General features: G+C 34.3%; 1 protein-coding gene across 3 annotated transcripts in view; it reads right to left on the minus strand.

Annotated features, from left to right (window-relative positions):
* Kdm3 (Lysine demethylase 3) overlaps positions 1 to 20,684 on the minus strand; it is a 175,555-nt gene extending 154,871 nt beyond the window's left edge. For 2 of the 3 annotated variants that reach the window (XM_090154197.1, XM_090154195.1), the window contains exon 1: positions 20,388 to 20,683. In XM_090154197.1, the coding sequence (XP_090010323.1) occupies positions 20,388 to 20,543 (156 nt within the window). In that variant the 5' untranslated portion in view covers positions 20,544 to 20,683. Of the gene's footprint in view, positions 1 to 20,387 lie in introns of all 3 variants that reach the window. The other variant, XM_090154196.1, reaches the window with a different exon arrangement.
* Positions 20,685 to 20,879: the final 195 nt, after the last annotated feature.

Here is a 20,879-nt window from a genome sequence, read left to right on the forward strand (position 1 = left end):
TAAAATATAGGAAATGGGGTCACCCTGTGGATTACATATTTCGGCGAGTGTGTGGCGTGAGAAGAATACTCAGAGGATTCTGGTATATTTTATCAGAGATCATACAACTATGGAAATATCAGGGAAATCGGTTCCCAAATGATGTTTAAATATAACTTATGATCTTATAATAAAAGCCAATCTTAAATAAGAAAAACTTATCGTACTCTTTAGGGCCAAATTTATAAATCGTCATATTTCCCTAATATAATAATAATCAGCTAGGCACCCGAGGTACCATCCTAGGCCCAAGTCATCCAGCGACTTTTAATTATATTTGTTTAAATGTGTATTAATATAGATTTCAACAGTTAAATGAGTCGTTTATTGTATCCGGGCTGCGTCGGCGGTTGGTGGAAAGCCCTTCATGCCACGTAAGCCAACAGCTCACGACACTTACTATTACACTGAGAGAAAAAACTGTAGAATTTACAGAAATATTTTACAGCACCTGTTCTGTATTTTTTTTAATACAGTACTGTACTGTTGAAATTACTATATTCAAGAAATATTTACAGTATAAATTACAGGATGTTTTTAGGTATTTAAAATACAGGGGCGTCATGTAGTATTTATCGTTGAATAGTAATATATACATACATTTTCAGTATATATTACAATTTGTTTTACAGTATAAATTACAGGATGTTTTTGGTATTTAAAATACAGGGGCTTCGTGTAGTATTTATCGTTGAATTGTAATATATACATACATTTTCAGTACATATTACGATTTTTTATAGTAAAAATTAGAGGTTTTGTTTCAGATATTTGTAATAAACGACAGCCATGTAGTTTCTATGGTAGAAATGTTATATATGTACATATTTGTTCAATACATATTACTATGTATTTACAGTAAAAAATGAAGACGTTTTAAGGTATTTAAAATACAGGTAGTTCCTGTAGTTATTGTGGTCGAAGTTGAATTGCTACCAAACAGTAATAATCCATAAAAATGCATTATTTGTTGTAAATCAACTAATATGAAGAAAAGATTTTTAGTGACATCTCGTAAAAGCACCCATGGAGTCATATTTTTAATTACCCATCAAATGAAAACAAATTAATGTTTATACATTTAAATGCAAATTCATCGCGTTAGTGTTTGTGGTTTGAACTAAGTTTAATACGTGTCTGGATTCCGAGCCGATGAGTTGCATTACTATGTTGTGCACGTGTTTAAGTCTCTTGCTTTGGACTCTAGTTCTGCTGGAGCTTATTGGTATATATTTAGCAAGTTTTTTGAATATTTTTTACAATTAAAGTACCTTATTGGTTAAAAATTAATTACGGAAATGTTTAGTGTACATAAACTTATTTTTAAAAAGGGTAGTAAGAACAATTCAAATATATAATATTTCCTGGCTATACTCACGCAGTTTTTAAATGTAAATTCCGTAAAATTTACAGGCGTGTTAGAAATTTTAATTATTATTTCAGTTGTATACATTACAATGATTTTTTTGGAAAATTTTACTATGAGCTATTTGTATAAATTACAGGAATCTCAAGTAAAAGATATTTACGAAACTTTCTGTAAAAAATACAGAACACTCCTGGCTACTTTGCGTCCAGGAGTTTCATGTAATTTCTACGCAATATTTTTCTCTCAGTGTACCGTTAACCTCCAACAAAACAAAATCGATGCCTTACACCTCGATTCGTCTCCTTGTTAGTCGTTTATTACGGTGGTAATTTTTTTAAATGTATATAAAATAATTAAAATTCCCTTTAAATCAATGAAAATTAGAAACTAAGTAAAACGTTGTTACTTTTACCGTACCGAGTTGCTTCCATTAAAATCTTGGCATAATATTCAGTCAAACATTCTATTCGGAAATCCTTGAGGAAACACAAATATGACGCAATATGGGCGAATACGGATTGACAATTAGCGTGTCAACATGTCAACAACACACGGTAATCGGAAAGGGAGGGAGGGGCGAAACTATAAATGAGCGTAAGCAGATTATCTGCTTATGATAGGGGGACTAATCCAGAAACTGAGGAGGTTATCGCTCTACTCTTGGATTCGAGAGTATCACGTGACATATCTTCGCATATCTTATGATACCAGAGAGGGGGGGGGCTAAAAGCGAAGAAGGGGGTACATTACAATTAGCGTAGTTTCCCTATCTGTGTAGCAAGATAACGCAACGCGTTACAAATAAGGAATTAGCGGAAGGAATAATGGAGAAAGGCAATCCATTAAATGACGGAATAACACGGCTTAGAGCTCGCAATGGGGCATTCGGAATGCCAGATTTGTAATACTCACGTTCCCCTCCCTTCGCAACCGCGAATAGAACGGTCCAACGACCTCTCCCCACTTTTTAAAAACGTGGCCTCGACGCGTTCGGAAATATTTTCGTATCCATGGCGCGAAATGGCTTCGCTCGATAGTCATCAGGCTTAAGCCTCGGCTGACTCCCTCTCTCGGCCATTACCGTAGGCCAGCGCACTCCCCTCTTCTCTGCCATTATTCTAGAAAACACCCTCCCTCTCTAACACTTGCTATAGGCGGGGGGAATCTCCCACTTGATTCTTCTACGAAGACGAAATCCGGGAATGGAGAGCGGTGAGGAATTGGTCTCGGCTAAAAAAGCGTGACAAAAGCGGGCGAAATAGCGGCCGAGACATGCGCCGCCGGATTTTCTGATCCAACAACGCGCCATAGTAGTTGCAGTAGGATGCTGATGGCGAAGAATATTTTGGCGCACAAACAGGCTCTATCGAGGGCTTTTCTTTACCGGGACATTCACCTCTCGCAGAAAAACACATTTTACATCGGTTTTTCTTCCCCGAACACGCTACTGGATTTTGTTTACATGCTTTTCTCAAAATTTCGATGTAAATTTGGTTTATTTTGAATATTAAAAAAAAATAGTTCACTCGAATTGTGTTAGGGGGAAATACTACTATGGCATCTGCAATGACATTAGGACAATATGGTTAATAATAAAATATCCTTAGTAACACAAGCCCATTGGAAATTCAGTTTAACTGCCTCGATCCTGGGAAGATACAGGTTATTTTGATTGCCGTATAATTTAATTCTTTTTCCTAAACTATAAATTTAATAGAAATATAAGTTTTTAACGTAACTAGCGCCAATCACTAGCTTCTAGTGGCGGAAATGGAAAATTGAATTAAATGTCAATTTATAGTTTTATACTACAGATAAGTCGACATATTTTAAAATAAATTGGGCATTACAAATTCATCTTTAAGAAATTAAAGAAACTAACACAAATATTAATTTCAAAATACTTTTCCTAAATTTAAATACGCGTTGAATTACTTTCGTCTTCGTTTCCAGGTCAGGTTCATTAACTTATTCTCATCCACTTAAGAGAGTGTAATTCAATATTAATTAATAAATTATAAGTTATGAAGGAACCCGGAACTTCGTATAAAGTTAAGGATAATTTAGACTTGAAACAACTGGATAACGTAGAATAAATGATAGGGTGTGGTTCCAATGGCACGGAGGGAGACTACCGGGACGATCGAGACAAAAGGGCTAAATTTAAACGCGCATTCGCAGAGCCTGAATTTTAAAATTAACGAACATGCTTCGCGTCATTTAAAATGCAAATACACGCGAAAACAGTTCGCGTCCATAGAAGCAATACGAAATGGAAACTGACCTATATGCTGGTTTTTAGAAATGGCCACAGCCGCGCCCTCTCTTGAGCAAACTGAGAAACGTTCGGGTGATAAAGGTTAAAAATTGGCTTCGCGGTGTACGTGACTACCGAAAACACGCCCTCTGCCGCATTTACTTAACATTATTTGGAAACGTTCCCACCCAGACCGCCCACTTAGCGTAAAGGTCTTACGACCTCTCCACGTTTACGAGGAACTAGGGATAATTTTACTATCTAGAAACAACGCCCAAAACCGGGTACTCGAACTGCTTATGCGCCGCATAAACAATCATTATGCGGGAAAAGAGGCGGGAATAACGGTTGACTCCGCCCCGTTACTATGGAAACCCCGCATCTGATTATAAAAACAACAGGAGGGGCCTTCCTCCTAGGGGGGGAAAGAAAGGAGCGGGAAATTTTTCAGCTTGGCGCATGAGCGGAGAGCTAGACTCATTCTACGAGAGACTGCGCGCGGGACAGTGACGAGGTAGAGGTATTAGACGTAATCCTTCGGTCTCACTGAACTGACAAGTAACCGTGGTGATCCTAAAAGCACGGATAAAAATTTCGCTCGTTTTTTTGGTTTTTTTCTCTCAATATTGAGTAATTTTATTTTATTGGCTACTGTGGATTACGAGTTTTTCTCGACCCAGATTCAGTAGCGCGAGACGCGGAACGACCTTATAAACAAAAGAAAACATTTTACGAATATTACCGAAAGAGACTGTACTGTATAATATATAAAAAGGTTATATTTACATCGCGAGAAAAAAATCATTCAAAGATAAAGATAATTACATAGGAAGCTAAAAAATAAATTGTACTAAAATATAATTTTATTCGCATAGAAAGTGTAACCTATTTTTTTTTAAACTGACAAAAACCTAAATAATTATTTCATACAATTAAATTATCGGTTGGCATTTCCTTATTTTGTTTTTGTATGCGGGATTTTAAAGTTCAAAGATATTAATTAAATCTAGGGTGGAATTAACAAATTTGAACTTTAGATTATGATTTAGCGACGATGTTTTTTAAAATCTATTTTCTGTGTTTCTAGCTTACTTTTCACACCGGATTTCTCAAAAAGAATTTTGATAAAACTTTTTTAAATTTATTTAACAAGTCAATTTATTTTCTAATTAAATATTAAGATTTTATACGTAGACTACAGATAGTTTTAAATTCAAATCCTATTATAAATAATGCACCTTTATATGTTATTCGCTTTAATTAAAATCTAATTAAAAGTACCGTAGAAATAAAAAAAATTTAACTGAATTTTGTTGAGTTTTAAAAGGGAATTTTTAACTACCATTGTGAATTATAAATAAATTCAAACTTCAGTGTCAAACATGGTGTATCAACCATAAAATAAAACCCTTTCTTCCCTACAATCGTAATTTGAATACCTGTCTAAAACAAACACTAACAAATTTCAGTGTCACATTTAGGAATAGGCTAATAGCTTTTAGTTTTTTTAACTTAAATAACAATTTCGGACGAATTAAATTCATTATCAGAGAAAATGACGAAATTAACCGGGTACTTGAAAATAAATATTTAACATAACAGTGCCAGCCAAACATTGTTTAATTTAACCTACATATAGTAATAACCCGTAATTGTTCGAATTACAAAAAAGACAAGTCGAAACGAGCAATATTATTTTATCAGGGCGGAGGGCGAAATGTTGCAGCATCAGCTGATAATACACAACCCAGAGAGAGGGAAATCCTAGCCAATAAAGCAAGCTTTCTCTTATCATGATTCACACGCGAATTCTGTAGAAATCTCTCTCCCCCCGCCGCTTCGAAGCTACCACCTCGGCGCTTTAAAAAAAAGGAGGTTCGCCCCCTCCCCCTGAATCCCTTGAAAATGCACTGCATTGCGCCGAGGTCGCCAGCGGAGCAGAGGAAATATTTCACAGCCGTAACACTAGACTCTACAATCAAAGGCGAAGATAGGTCGAAAGATACAAACTTTACCCCGAGGTTGTAGGGTTAGAGAGAGAGAAGTTGAAATATATCTCGTTTCAAAGTTAGAATTCTCAGCTGGCGCTGAGCATCGATCGCTTTTTGGAAGGAAAGAGGCCGCGCGCTTACAATCAATGGCGCCATCTAGTAGAGAGGGTCAGCGCGAATAATTTCGCTTAAAATGAAGCGCGGGGCTGCGGCAATAACGGCGTTTCCCCGCTGAGCGTCGAAGTCGCCGGGAGAAGCCCCCCTACGAAACAAATCGATATTAGAAGCCCGAGGGAGGGGAGGAACGGAGGAAGAGAGAAGAGCGCGCTTCCACTGTGTAAATAGACGCAAAAACCCCCGCTCGTAATTCTCATCCCCAACACCCCCCGAAAAGTTTCCCCGCGGTTTTTTTCCCTTTCCATGGCGCGCAGCCCGTAGGGAAATATGTAGCTCTATAAGTATGACGGGGAAGCGGCGAGCCTGCTAGCCTGCGAAAAATCCATAAAGGCATTACCGGGAAAGCCATCAGATAGGCGAGCGAGTCTAGCCACGGCCAACTTCAAAATAAAAGGAAAGCTGATGGAAAGGAGGCGACCAAAACCTGTAGGTCCGAATTTAAGCCAAACCTGATTCCCCGTAAACAGACTGTACCCCGCTACCGAGCACCCCAGTTACGACTTTTATTTTATATTTAAAGGGGACTCTCCGAGAAGGTGCGTTTTTTTCCTTTACATAATCTGAGGTATTTTTTTTTCTACTCTTTTACTATTTTTTTTAGCATTAAGGTATTTCTCTCGGCAAAGGAGGGTATGCAGAGGGGCAATTTTTTATTAACCAGAGCGTCTAGACCTTATACGTCATTTACCAGAGCAAGCATTTAAATTACATTTTTCATTTGGCATCAAAATTCCAAATTCTCCTTTCCAAGAACCGTCATGCCACAGGGAACAAACTGTTGGTTGCTTAAATAAAATCATCCCAGACTGTTTTTCCCCCGTCCTCCCCCCTCTCGTGCAGGCTGCCAGAACTTTGAATAAAATAAATCATCAGCTCCAGCCAAAGAATATATTATTTGCATTAACAGTATAACGATAAACCATAGATGAACAGGTTTTATGCCAGCTAGGAGCAACAAACACAGCACCCCACGCCAGGAGAACACAAACCGTCAAAAGTTGCGCATTTTCTTGTGTACAGTTTTCATTGGTTAGACGCTTTAGCGCCTGCTGCCGTCGGAAGCGAAAATTCGGAAATTGCCTTCCTCCTTTCCGTTAACGTTCACCGTAAAGGCTCGTCCAATGAAATTTGTACACAAGTAACAACACTGCGTTTGCGTGTTTCAAGGCTAGCTGCGTTCTCCTTGTGTTTGTTGCTCCTAGATGTCAGGTCGCGATAACCCAAATTTATTTTATTTTACCTATAATGTTATATGATAAAACCAAATCACGATAGTTTCTTTAGGGAAATCAATACCAACCCAAGCAAACCCGTCCTTATATAACTACCTAATTTTGGGTTTTCTTGTAAGTGGAAAGTCTGAATATTTATGACATTCTGGTAATTCCAAATCTTTGACAAAATTCATTAAATTAAATCTTTAAAAAATATCGTACACAAAAAAAACCTGAATCTTCAGGTTCAATTCCCCAAAAAATTCGAAAATTCCACACACAAATTTAAATATATTTCAAGATCTGAAAGGGTGCATAATACCATCTCCATTTAAAAATATTGTAATAGAATTCAAGTCAATAATCATCGACTTTCACTGAATTTTCTACTACAAACAAAATAACAATATTTACAACACCAAGACTTTTTTTTTAATTTGGAAACGCATGACGACACACGAAGGGCACAAAACGGACCGGATCAAGAACCTATTTAGGTTACTGAGAAGGTACGAGTCGAACAGTTTTCAGAAGTAAGAAATACAATCTAGAACAGACAAAATCGCAATTTAAATTGAAACCGTAACGGCTTCTGTTGGGACTTGATTTAACATATTTTTAGACAACTACCAAATTGATAATCTTCAAACTATTTTGCTATTTCAGGGTCACCACAAAAATTTCCTTTTCCTCGTTTTTCCAGACCACTTTTATATAAAAAATGTGGGATTTAAATAGAGCTTTTACGAAAAAATGTGAGATTTAAATAGAGCTTTTACGAAAAAATGTGGGATTTAAACAGAGCTTTTACGAAAAAATGTGGGATTTAAATAGAGCTTTTACGAAAAAATGTGGGATTTAAACAGAGCTTTTACGAAAAAATGTGGGATTTAAATAGAGCTTTTACGAAAAAATGTGGGATTTAAATAGAGCTTTTACGAAAAAAATGTGGGATTTAAATAGAGCTTTTACGAAAAATGTGCGATTTAAATAGAGCTTTTACGAAATAATGTGGGATTTAAATAAAGCTTTTACGAAATGTGGGATTTAAATAGAGCTTTTACGAAAAATGTGCGATTTAAATAGAGCTTTTACGAAATAATGTGGGATTTAAATAGAGCTTTTCCGAAATAATGTGGGATTTAAATAGAGCTTTTCAGAAATAATGTGGGATTTAAATAGAGCTTTTCCGAAATAATGTGGGATTTAAATAGAGCTTTTCCGAAATAATGTGGGATTTAAATAGAGCTTTTCCGAAATAATGTGGGATTTAAATAGAGCTTTTCAGAAATAATGTGGGATTTAAATATAGCTTTTACGAAATAATGTGGGATTTAAATAGAGCTTTTCAGAAATAATGTGGGATTTAAATAAAGCTTTTACGAAATGTGGGATTTAAATAGAGCTTTTACGAAAAATGTGCGATTTAAATAGAGCTTTTACGAAATAATGTGGGATTTAAATAGAGCTTTTCCGAAATAATGTGGGATTTAAATAGAGCTTTTCAGAAATAATGTGGGATTTAAATAGAGCTTTTCCGAAATAATGTGGGATTTAAATAGAGCTTTTCCGAAATAATGTGGGATTTAAATAGAGCTTTTCCGAAATAATGTGGGATTTAAATAGAGCTTTTCCGAAATAATGTGGGATTTAAATAGAGCTTTTCAGAAATAATGTGGGATTTAAATAGAGCTTTTCCGAAATAATGTGGGATTTAAATAGAGCTTTTCCGAAATAATGTGGGATTTAAATAGAGCTTTTCCGAAATAATGTGGGATTTAAATAGAGCTTTTCCGAAATAATGTGGGATTTAAATAGAGCTTTTCAGAAATAATGTGGGATTTAAATAGAGCTTTTCCGAAATAATGTGGGATTTAAATAGCGCTTTTCCACATCTAACGACACACTAACTATCTAGAGCCAGAACAAAATCTGACAACCGATACAATTGGGATAATAAATTGTTTCCATTTGAGAGAAGAACATAAGATAACCGAAGAAAGTTAAAACTCGCCCGTTCTCAGTAACTTAAATACGTTCTTAGCAGGACACATCCCAGTAATTTTGTGACGCTACGCATGCCCGCATACCTACAACCAAAAAACTTCCTTTTACGCATGCGTATAAAAAGCGCAAGGGGTCAACCTTTCCAACTGAAAAATATAGAAAAATCCGAAGCAAAAAAAATGATATTGCTTAACTCTCCAAACAGGTAATAGCGAAGAATTTGTAGAACTATCAAACTGGAATCAGTTCCACAATAAGTGGTCGGAATGCAGTATACGAGCCCCAGAGATTTCCTATACGCCGAAACAGGTCGAGATATACCACTATAATCAACTTCCAGGTCAAATTGGCAATACAAATTCGGGCGTGCAGGTGGGTAAAGTCCGCTCCGAAAAACAGCCGGCTGGTTCCGTCGGCCCAACGTAACGTTAACCACGTGGCTGCGGGGGTTGTAATCGCGGAGTTGACTTCCCCCGAGGAGTTCTGGCAGCGCCAAAGAGGGCTGTCCTGGAATCTGGTCTCGAGCTGGTTTGCGGCCTATTAGGCGATATAATAAAGTAACGTGGCCTTCTTGTTTTATGGGAAAGGCCACCTTCCACTATGCTTCCATTAGCTTTCACACCAAAGAGCCTATGAATTCATCCGTAGGCTTTAACTGTACTATTTCGTTATCCCATTTTAACAAGTTGAGCAAGCATATCTGACTTTATAATATCGCCAATTTTCTACGGGCTGGAGAGATACAAACCCGTAAACCAGGGAGTTGATGCCACTTGTTATTTGGCAATATAAGATTACTCAAACCTAGGAGCAACAAACACAGCACCACCACACAAGGAGAACGCAGCTAGCGTTTAAACACGCTAACGCAGTGTTGCGTACAAATTTCATTGGACGAGCCTTTACGCTGCACTTTTTACGGAAAGGGGGAAGACAATTACCAAATATTCCCCTTTCCGACGACAGCAGACGCTAAATCGTCTAACCAATGAAAAATGTACGCGAGAAAATAGACGACTTTTGACGGGTTGCGTTCTCCTTGTGTGGGCAGTGCTCAAACCATCACATATTTTCCATCATGTTTCCAGTGTTCCGATTTGGAAAATGCCAGGTGGACAATAGTGGAAATTTCCGGCCTGGACAAAGGTGAATTTAGTGGCCAATGTGGCCAAATAAATATTTTTACCACAGAAAATTATAATATAACAAAAAAATATATAAACACAGAAATTTCAGATTTGGGCTACTTAAAGGGAATAGAACCTCCAACGCGTTCTTTATGGAAGACCCCATCAATTTCCTTTATTCCCTTCACAATCAGCGATTATCAGCGCCGCCGGTGTGAAAAGCCATGGGAGGCAGCGGACGATATTGGAACCCTTGGAGGGCGACAGAAGTACCAGAGGTTATATTCCCTTTAAGGCAAATATATATGCATAGGAATGGTCAGAGTCTGATAATTTTTTTGGAATAATTAATTTTAACATTTTAAGTTCGGTGTAAGTTAATACATTTATACAATGAACTTCTTAAAAATTAAATTCTAATTACTTTTTGAAGCTTTGAAATGCAATTTTTTTTTTAATAGCCACTATTTTCCAATTTTCCACTATTGGTCACTGGCCAGGACTTTCCTCCAAAAGGGTGGCTTTTTCATTAAAAATATTTATAAACCATTTTTGACCATGCAGTAAAGTGGTCCTTATTAGATAAAATTACTAATAGCTTTCAACATGACGTCATCGTAGTGTTTTTCACCATTACTTTTGCGAAATAACAGCCCTCTAGACCAATTTGACATTATCATAAAATAAAACAGGGTGATAACGAATAACTCAAATTCAAATTCCACGTTGTTTATTGCAATTTCAAATGTGGAAGAGTTTACAACTGGTTATTGACTTGAAGAATATTTCCTTCAGTTAAATCTCAATATTCGTTTATTCGCGAGGCAAGCAATTTAATGGGAACTTTAACACAATATTCAATCATACCATACCGGGTTGTCATAAAATTTTCATATTCAAATTCACAAACTTCTCTTAATGAATTGCAGTGTAAAGGTGGAATTATGTTTACACTAATACACTTGAAATTACAACGTATAAAAACGTTTAATAATCACAATTTAGTTCAGAACTATTGTAAAACAGGGTTGCCACAAAATTGAGATTCAAATTCCCTGTTTTCCCTCGACCATTTAAAGAGATTTTTACCGGTCTTTTTAAGGCCAAAATTTTTACTTTATATTTCACTTTTATCAGAAGTTAATAAATTTAAATTAACTTTCAAGGAAATAAATGAAAATCATAGAATTTGTCATAGATCTTGAGTAAAATTACCTTCAAAAAGTGTTAAGATAAAATTGAATTCCCTGACTTTTCCCTGGATTTTTACAAATTCTTAAAATTCCCCGACTTTATTGGCCCACTTTTAAATACCCTGACTTTTCCTTGACGTGTGGCAACCCTGTAAAATAACCTTCATAAAACTATATATAATTTATATAAATTTAAACTTATAATTAGTTTTTATTATAACTACGAAGAAACAGAACCAGATAAGAACTAAATATAAATATACAGTGAAAGTTTGTTTCCCAATACGCAGTATATTATAAAATAATTTCAAACTGTATTAAAATTACGTGTTCATCATAAAAAAGGCTGACGTTAGGCTTAACTGACTAATCAAGGTCTTTTTATTTCGAAACGTCAATAGCCTAAAATGATCGCCTACTCTCCATTTAAAAATGCTTTGATTAAGTCAAAAGATAAGTTTTACCCTTAAATATAATCTGATATGATTATCAAGAGTACGCAACGCGGAGATATCTTCTCAGCTACCCCATTGGATAACAAAATTATCCACGCGCAGTGGCAATGAAAAACAATAATTAATTCAGATAATAAAAACGTAGTATAAAATGTTTCCCGATAACCATTATAATAAAAGGTGGATAAAAATGTCGACCCACCCTACGAAATTTTAATTTATATTTAGACGAACTTCCTGTATCGCGTAATTTCGTGTTTCCGTTTACAGGAAAAATAGGATTATATTTCTAAAAATATAGGACTTTACAGGACTATTTTTACAAAATTAAAGGATTTTATATATGCTATTTAATTTACTAACTTTATGCATTTAAAAACAAAATCTATATTTAGAGAAATAAATCGTGGATTTTCACATAAAAAATAGAAACTATTTAACCATTTTATCACAAAATATAGTAGTAGCTAACCATGTTAACAATAACAAAAGTATAGACTAGAATGACTCGGTATAGGAATTGGTCCTATAGCTAAATCTAGCAATTTAACTGAGTGGCGGGATTTGAAATGGGCAAAGTATCAGAATTATAGGATGTTATAGGACTTTTGGGGAGGATTTTGCTAAAAATATTGGATGTTATAGGACATTTTAGAAAATATAGGATTTTATATGAATTATAGGACCTCTGGTGCCCTGCGTTACAAGTCGTCTGCGTTTCAAACGACTTGTAACGAAATAGCAGTTTCTTATTGGTCTTTCATATAAATTCAAATTCTGTTGGGAGGGTCGGCATTTTTACCCACTTTTTAATAAAGTCGTTTAGTACGGTTAAATAAATTGCTCGTTACATTAAAACAATGAAATGGCACGCGCTTGTGATAAACGAAATGTTAAAATATCGGTAATTGCACAAAACAAATCACGAGTCATATCAAGTTTACTACGAGTTTTTTTAGAAAACGTTTTATCATTTGCTTGAAAATTGGCGGTAAATTCATTTCAGAATATTGGAGTTAAGCCCTATTTACACTACACCAGCGTACACCTTTTATTTCCGAATAAAATCGGAACATTTAGTTGGATACAGCGACCTGATTTTCGATCGGTCGGGTCGACTTTTTTCGTCAACTCTTCTGATTTCTTTTGACGGATCGAAAAAATATGTCTTATATGTCACGTTAATTAGAAATTGAACAAAAGTAAATTATACTAAAAACCTATAAATATTTCTATAATAATTTTAAATGTCGTCAGTTTATACTCGTTTCACGCTAGCGGTATATAGCGCTACTGGCTTAAATTATTCTCACCGCTAACTTGCGGTAGATGACGCCACCGACTAATAATAACAGTAGAAAACAAAATTAAGTGTAGTATTTATGTTATGCTAAAATTATAATTTTTATTTAAGTAATAAAAAATAGAATTTTAGTATAAGTAAAATTAAGTGTAGGATTTAAGTTAAATAAAAATTAGAATTTTAGTATAAGTAAAATTAAGTGTAGGGGTTAAGTTATACTTAAATTAAAAATTTTATTTAACTTAAATCCTACACTTAATTTTACTTATACTAAAATTCTAATTTTTATTTAACTTAAATCCTACACTTAATTTTACTTAAATAAATATTAGAATTTTAGTATAACTTAAATCCTACACTTAATTTTACATATAGTAAAATTCTAATTTTTATTTAACTTAAATCCTTTTACTTAAATATTACTCGTCCTCTAAAATTTACAGTCCGTGGTTGGGATTAGTTTTCTCCCGTTCAAAGATTTGTATCGTTGGGTAAACCAGCGAAAATTGCGAAATAATGTTAGATCGTCTTAAAAATTTGTAGGGGACACTCTGAACCGTCCTAACCCAAATCATAGGGCTAAAATAAGTTAGACTTAGCCACCTGTTAAAATAAAATAGTATTTTTTTGTGTCGTAAAAACTTGTAGTCAAAAATAGTACGGAATCGTAGTTATAGAACGTCTAAAAAGTCAGGGAATTTTAAGAATTTGTGAAAAGTCAGGGAATTCAATTTTATCTTGACACTTTTTGACGGTATTTTACTCTAGATCTATGACAAATTCTATGATTATTATTTTCTTGAAAGTTTGGCAAATTTTTTTCAAATTGCAATAACCTTTTTACTGAAATATAAGTACATTTAAATTTATTAACTTAAAATATAAAATTAAAATTTCGCCTTAAAAAGACAGGGAGAATAGATAAAAATCAGGGAATTTGGATCTGAAAATTTTGTGGCAGCCCTGAGTTAGATTAGGTTTCAACAAGCGTACACCATTCTAATATACGCCAAATAATTTGTTTAATACCTCTAGGCATCATTTTGCAAGTTGAAATACAAAGATATGCATTAAAATCGAATTAAAAAATAGTGTAAATGAAAACAATTCTTCGAAAATTCGGAACAAAATTTCCTACAAGTAATTAAATTTCTAAATCCTAAAATTATTGTAGTTTATCTAAAACAGAGTACAATATAATAACACTATTGCAATAACACCTAAAAATTAGCTATGACATATATTAAAATTATCGTTTGTCCGGCAACGCTGTTGACAAGTCATTATGTCAGTCGCGCAACTCACCGGCAATAATAGTTATTAATCCTCTTCCCCCCCCCCCCCCAACTCTGAAAAGCTATAACCCCGCCCAGCAGACGCGAAACGCGCGCGTCTGTCCTTGTTTGTTTTCTAAAGTGAACGCGGTTGCTCCTAGCAACGATCAAAATTTATTCAAATCATAAGTCTGGCACGTGCGATTCCAGCATAATGACATTGGCTATTGGCCACTTGAAAACTGTCAAAATTATTCGAGTTTCCCTGGAACAAAATGTAAGTACGCCTCGCGTAGATAAGTATTTAAAATCCACGTGACTTCGGGGGGGAGTACCCGTCTTGGCCAAAAATATAGGTCACGTGCATGACAGAGCGGGAAACGAAATATGTTCCTTTATTTTTCCTAGTAAATTATTAAGGAATACCTTTTAATATGTAAGATTTCATTCGCCCGTGAAAGACTTCAAAATTACGACAATTTTAAGGTCGTGCCAATTGGAATCAATAACCTTACTATACCAATAAAAGAACTAAGTAGACCGTACCCCCCGCTATTGATAAAGTAGTTATACTAACCACTTGATTGATGTAAATTTGTAGTGATATTTAATAAAAAAAAGGAATTTCCCGCCAATCAATTTCCCTGATATTTTCAGATCTGTACAAACCCGGATACGATCATTTTTTAATTTGACAGCAATTAGACACAATATTCTCCAATTTCCAGACCATTTTAAGTTATTTGTCCTGACTTTTTAAGGCTAAAATTAGACAGGTATTAACTTTTACATTTATCAGAAGTTAGCTTATATTTCAGTACAAAAGTTATTTCAACGTTATAAAACCTTTAGAGGATCTAAATAATCATAACAGAATTTGAAATAAATCTAGAGTAAGATTACCTTAAAAAAGTGTCAATATTAAACTGAATTCCCTGACTTTATACAAATTCTTAAAATTCCCTGACTTTATAGGCCCATTTTTTAAATTCTCCGACTTTTCCTTAACGTGTGGTAACTCTGAGATTATTAACCTAACTTAATTTAAACCTTATTATAGATTTGTTATTGCCCATAACCATAAGTAAATGATCCGAAGTTATTGAAATAACGCTCAGAATCGGAGGGCGTTTTCCTTATGAAAATGATGAGAAAATCGAGTCAAATAAAAGTTAATTTCCATCCCCGTCTTTTGACGCGATAAATTGCACTTGGGAATTGCTATTTCTATGTATAAAAAATGGTTTCATAAAAACAAAAACGTTCTTTTTTTTCGGCCTAGGAGGGCGCAAAATTTCAAATTCGAGGTCAAAATGTAACTTCATAAGGAAAACGCCTCCAACATGGGGAGTATAGCAGTCTGATAACTTCGGTTCATTTACTTCTGCCATAACCATAACAATGATAACTTCGGCCAAGTTTAATGTCAATATTTCCAGAAAATTCAAATTGGCAAAAACCAATTTCAGGCACACGATAATTGTTTTCTGAAATCGATATTTTTTTTCATGACGCGATAATTTTATTTTAAGGATCTGGAAATACGCTGCCACTAAACGCTAACAGAATTGTCACGCAACACTAAATCCTCAAGTGTTTTAACATTAGACTAACTTTACAATAATTATTATAATAATAATAATCAGCTGGGCTAATACCCGAGGCACCACCTTAGGCCTAAGTCCACAAGCGACATTTAAAAAACATTAATTCAATTAATTCAGGTGGCCGGCTTAATATTTAATACTTTTAACTGTTTATTTTTAATATATTTAGGTTAATTATATTATTTTATATTTAAAACTAAACCCTAATTTATCAAATAAGGGTTTTTAGACTCGCTTGACATTTGCTCTAAGATAGCGAATAAAAATTTGTTTTAGCAGACAACGAAATAATGGGTTGTTATGATGTACGATTGATAACAATCTAATTGTACACCTATACGCGTAAAATAGACGATTTAAGCAGCGTCGTCTGAACGGGAACGTATACACTCGCACAATGCTTGGAAAAGCGTAGAATAAGGCTTGACGTACCCGTAGAGAAGGTGCGTTGCTTAAACATTATTTGGCACCACCCACGCCCGCCCTAACATGTTTATACGTTGATGACGGTCTGGAAAACTATATTTCGGCAGAGGTTCTCCCGAGGGTGGTTGACACTGAGATTTCACCAAATGCGGGTTTGAATCTATAAACATATAAGGGTCCCACAGTGCAAAACATGTTAGAAATCAAAGTATTTAATTTTTTTTAATATAAATATAGGATTATATTTCTGAGAATATAAGACTTAATAGGACTATTTTAAAAAATTATAGGATTTTATAAGACTATTTTTCAAAATTACAGGATTTTATGACTATTTTTCAAAATTACAGGATTTTATGACTATTTTTCAAAATTACAGGATTTTATGACTATTTTTCAAAATTATAGGATTTTATGACTATTTTTCAAAATTATAAGATTTTATAGGACTATTTTTCAAAATTATAGGATTTTATATATGACTATTTTTCAAAATTATAAGATTTTATAAGACTTTAAAAATTATAGTATTTTATAGGACTATTTTTCAAAATTATAGGATATTATAGGACTATTTTTAAAAATTATAGGATTTCATGACTATTTTTAAAAATTATAGGATATTATAGGACTATTTTTAAAAATTATAGGATTTCATAAGACTATTTTTCAAAATTATAGGATATTATAGGACTATTTTTAAAAATTATAGGATTTCATAAGACTATTTTTCAAAATTATAGGATTTTATAGGAGTACATATGATATTTCATTTACTAACTTCGTGCATTGAAAAACAAAATCTATATTTAGTTAAATAAATCTTTGATATTCACTTCTATTTAACCATTTTATCATAAAAAGAAAAATATACTAGTAGCTAACCATGTTACCAATAACAAAAGTATAGACTAAAATGACTTCGTATAGGAATTTATCCTAAAGCTAAATCTAGAAATTTAACTGACCAATTGTGAGTGGCGGGATTTGAAATAGGCAAAATATCAAAATTATAGGATTTTATAGGACTTTTTGGCGATTTTGCTAAAAATATATAGGATGTTATAGGATATTTTTGAAAATATAGGAGGTTATAGGATATTTTTAAAAATGTAGGATGTTCTAGGATATTTTTTAAATATAGGATGTTGTAGGATATTTTTGAAAATATAGGATGTTCTAGGATATTTTTGAAAATATAGGACGTTCTAGGATATTTTTGAAAATATAGGATGTTATAGAAATTATAGGACCCTAGGGCCCAATTTGGAACCAACGACGTATACTCCCCTCCCACTAAATTGTATAGTTATATCCAATAGTTACATCTCTATTGGGGCCCGAAATTAATATTTTCTTGGTGTCCGGGCCCGCTTTCTACAGCCCTGGCAATGTACACCCTATGATTTTAGAAATCTGGAAATCAAATTGCTAAACCCAAAATCAGTTTCCAAATCTCAAAATCAGTGTAAAAACTAAAAATATCAATGAGTAAATCGTACTCATATCTCAAAATCAGTTTGTAATTACTAAAATCAATTTAAGATTCAACATATCGTAAACAAAACCTTAAAAATAGAATTAAAAATATATAATCTTCGATTCGTTAAAATATTAATTTAAATCATTTAGTCCCATAATTTATTCCGTGAAATAAGTGCCAGCTCAATCCACGCTTTAAGTCGAAATATACCAAAAATATTGTCCAAAAAATCCATTTCGAAACCAAAATTATGGGAATTCCATTCTGTTATAACAGAAGTGAATGAATCGAAGTTATTGAAATAACGCTCAGAATCGGAGGGCGTTTTCCTTATGAAAATGATGAGAAAATCGAGTAAAATAAAAGCTAATTTCCATCCCGGTCTTTTGACGTGATAAATTGCACTTGGGATTTGTTAGTATAGCTATTTATATGTATAAAAAATGGTTTCATAAAAACAAAAATGTTTTTTTCGGCCTAGGAGCGCGCAAAATTTCAAATTCGACGTAAAAATGTAACTTCATAAGGAAAACTCCTCCAACATGGGGAGTATAGCAGTCTGATAACTTCGGTTCATTTACTTCTGGTTATAATAATAACTAAATCCACACACGCGGGTCAATTTGGTGACAACAAACCGTAGACGCGTGGTGTCCCTCCCACGTAAGAAGAGTTAAATTCTTTTTCTTAAAAAAAGCCTTACATAACGAAATACATTATATATATATTAAAATAAAACTAATGTGGGGGTAAAATATAGAGACTCCCCCCTCATCATCCCATTCAAAGGGGTGGAAAAATAGGGGGGCAAAATACAAAGTGGGATCGAAAAAATGTTGCCAGATTCAAACGCTGCAAGGCGGCTCACATGGCTTGGGCTAACTAAAACTAAAAACGCATCCAACACACTCGCAGCGACGTGTAAGAGCAGACTACACGCGACCGCTCGCTTTTGGGAGAACAGTCAGGTGGGCGTCGATGGTCGTGTAGAGAGGCGAATAACCTCCCGCGAGTCTTCGAACAACCCCCTGAAAATAACCTCCCGCTCTCGGGCGAACGCGCAGCGGCGTCGAACGGGGCCTCACTACACCCCCCCCCTCCCCCTTTCCCGAATTCCGACGCCCCTCCCTCCCGTTTCGCGCCAAAGAGGCCTTTCGCCTTTTGCTATGGCAACTCGAACCCTCCGATGACGCAACCCAATCTGGGTAATAATCTACATGTACTTGTACGTTTGAACTTATTAAAGGAGAGACCCCGGCGTGATATATATATCCAAATAGGACACTTCCACCACTACCCTTTTTGCCAAAATAACCACGTGCTACTAAGACTAAAAAGCCGACTGATATTCTACGATTTCGGTTTCTCCGTGACCCACAAGAAATATCAAGGTCTAATTACTAATATATGCGCTGAGATAATACGCTGATTTTTCAGTACAAGCTACCAAACTAATTTCAATTAATTTTTTTTATCAAAACCATATAATTATTATTCGTGTCTGAAATATATAAATTTTTCCCCTTGAAACATTTGCTTTCATTAACAAGTTTATTTTAAAATGAATACAAATAAATGGTAATAAAATATCTGGCAGAATATCTCGTATATGTCACATCAGTTTTTATACTTTATCTTTAGACTACATAATATGGGGCAGAAGTTGCATAATACACTTCTGATTTTATCTAATTTCAAAGTGCATTAATTGTTTATCAGCGTGATTCTCGCTTCTCACAGTATTTTTGAGAAATAACCTAGAAATAACTCTTGCATCTTAAGAGGTATAAACAAGGTTATTAAACCTTGGCCAGGAAGACCTAAATTTGAATAATTATAAAACTAAGTAATTAATAAAACAATTCGATGAGATTCGGCTTTTTAAAAAACAAAAACAAAATTAAGTTAATAATAGTTGATTTTACAAAAGGGGAGTTGGCTCAGACCACAAGTTATTTATTTCAACATTTAAATTTCAAATGCAAAAATGTATAGAATACTTTACAATAATAAATAAAAAATTTTTAACTCAAAAAATTAATAAAAATTATAGGAAAATAGTGAATTTGTAATAAACGCAACCACAAACATTTCAATATAGTAATACTATTTGTAATATTCAATTTTACACAAAACATTTAAAAAAAATAATTAAAACATCACATTGCACCTAATTCTGCAAATTTAAATATTTCCGTCAATAAATAAACATCGTGTCGTAGAAAAAAATTAAAATTAAAAACCCAAAATGCACTGAAGAAAGATTGTAGGGGGTACTGGACTAACCAGGAAGACATTCCTGGAATTTTATAAAATTCAGATTTGATCTTATTATAAAGACGCTTCGCGAAAAAACCAACGGGACTTGTTCCTTGGATTAGGCTAATAAATATAGACGTATTTAGGCGAAAAACTGATAAGCCCGGGTTCGGATTAGGCGTAAAGGAACTGGAAAGCCTACTCACTGTCAAATCCTGATTCTTGGGATCCTTATGCGTTGCTGCCCGTATGATACCACTTCTCCATTCCCAATCGGATATTTTCGGAAGTTTGAGTTTATTGGGAGTGGACACACAAATAAATCTTTTACCGACTATTTCTTCCCTATACTTAAATGCCATGGCACATCTCAAGTATCCATGTTGCTCATCATACACGCAGGTATGAATTTTTTAAGATTTCTCAATAACTTTTAGGGAAAAATATTCGGGCACAGCTGAAAGCAAAACAAGACCACGTCCTCTGACGCGTAGTGATAATACGCTGATAGAGTAAAGTAGAACGGCGGCCGAATCACTTTCTTGTTTTCCACATCCGCGGCCCCCAAATACGATACAAAAATAGTGCAAATATTTCGAAAATTGAACCAATCCCGCGATTAAGGAGTGGCTTCCATAGCGATATACCGAAATCGAGTTTACAGCGAAATTTTAAAATATCGACCGTTTTTAAATCGC

The sequence above is a fragment of the Leiobunum rupestre genome, chromosome 7 (assembly GCF_980474605.1).
Source record: "Leiobunum rupestre chromosome 7, qqLeiRupe1.1.hap1, whole genome shotgun sequence".
NCBI lineage: Eukaryota > Metazoa > Arthropoda > Arachnida > Opiliones > Sclerosomatidae > Leiobunum > Leiobunum rupestre.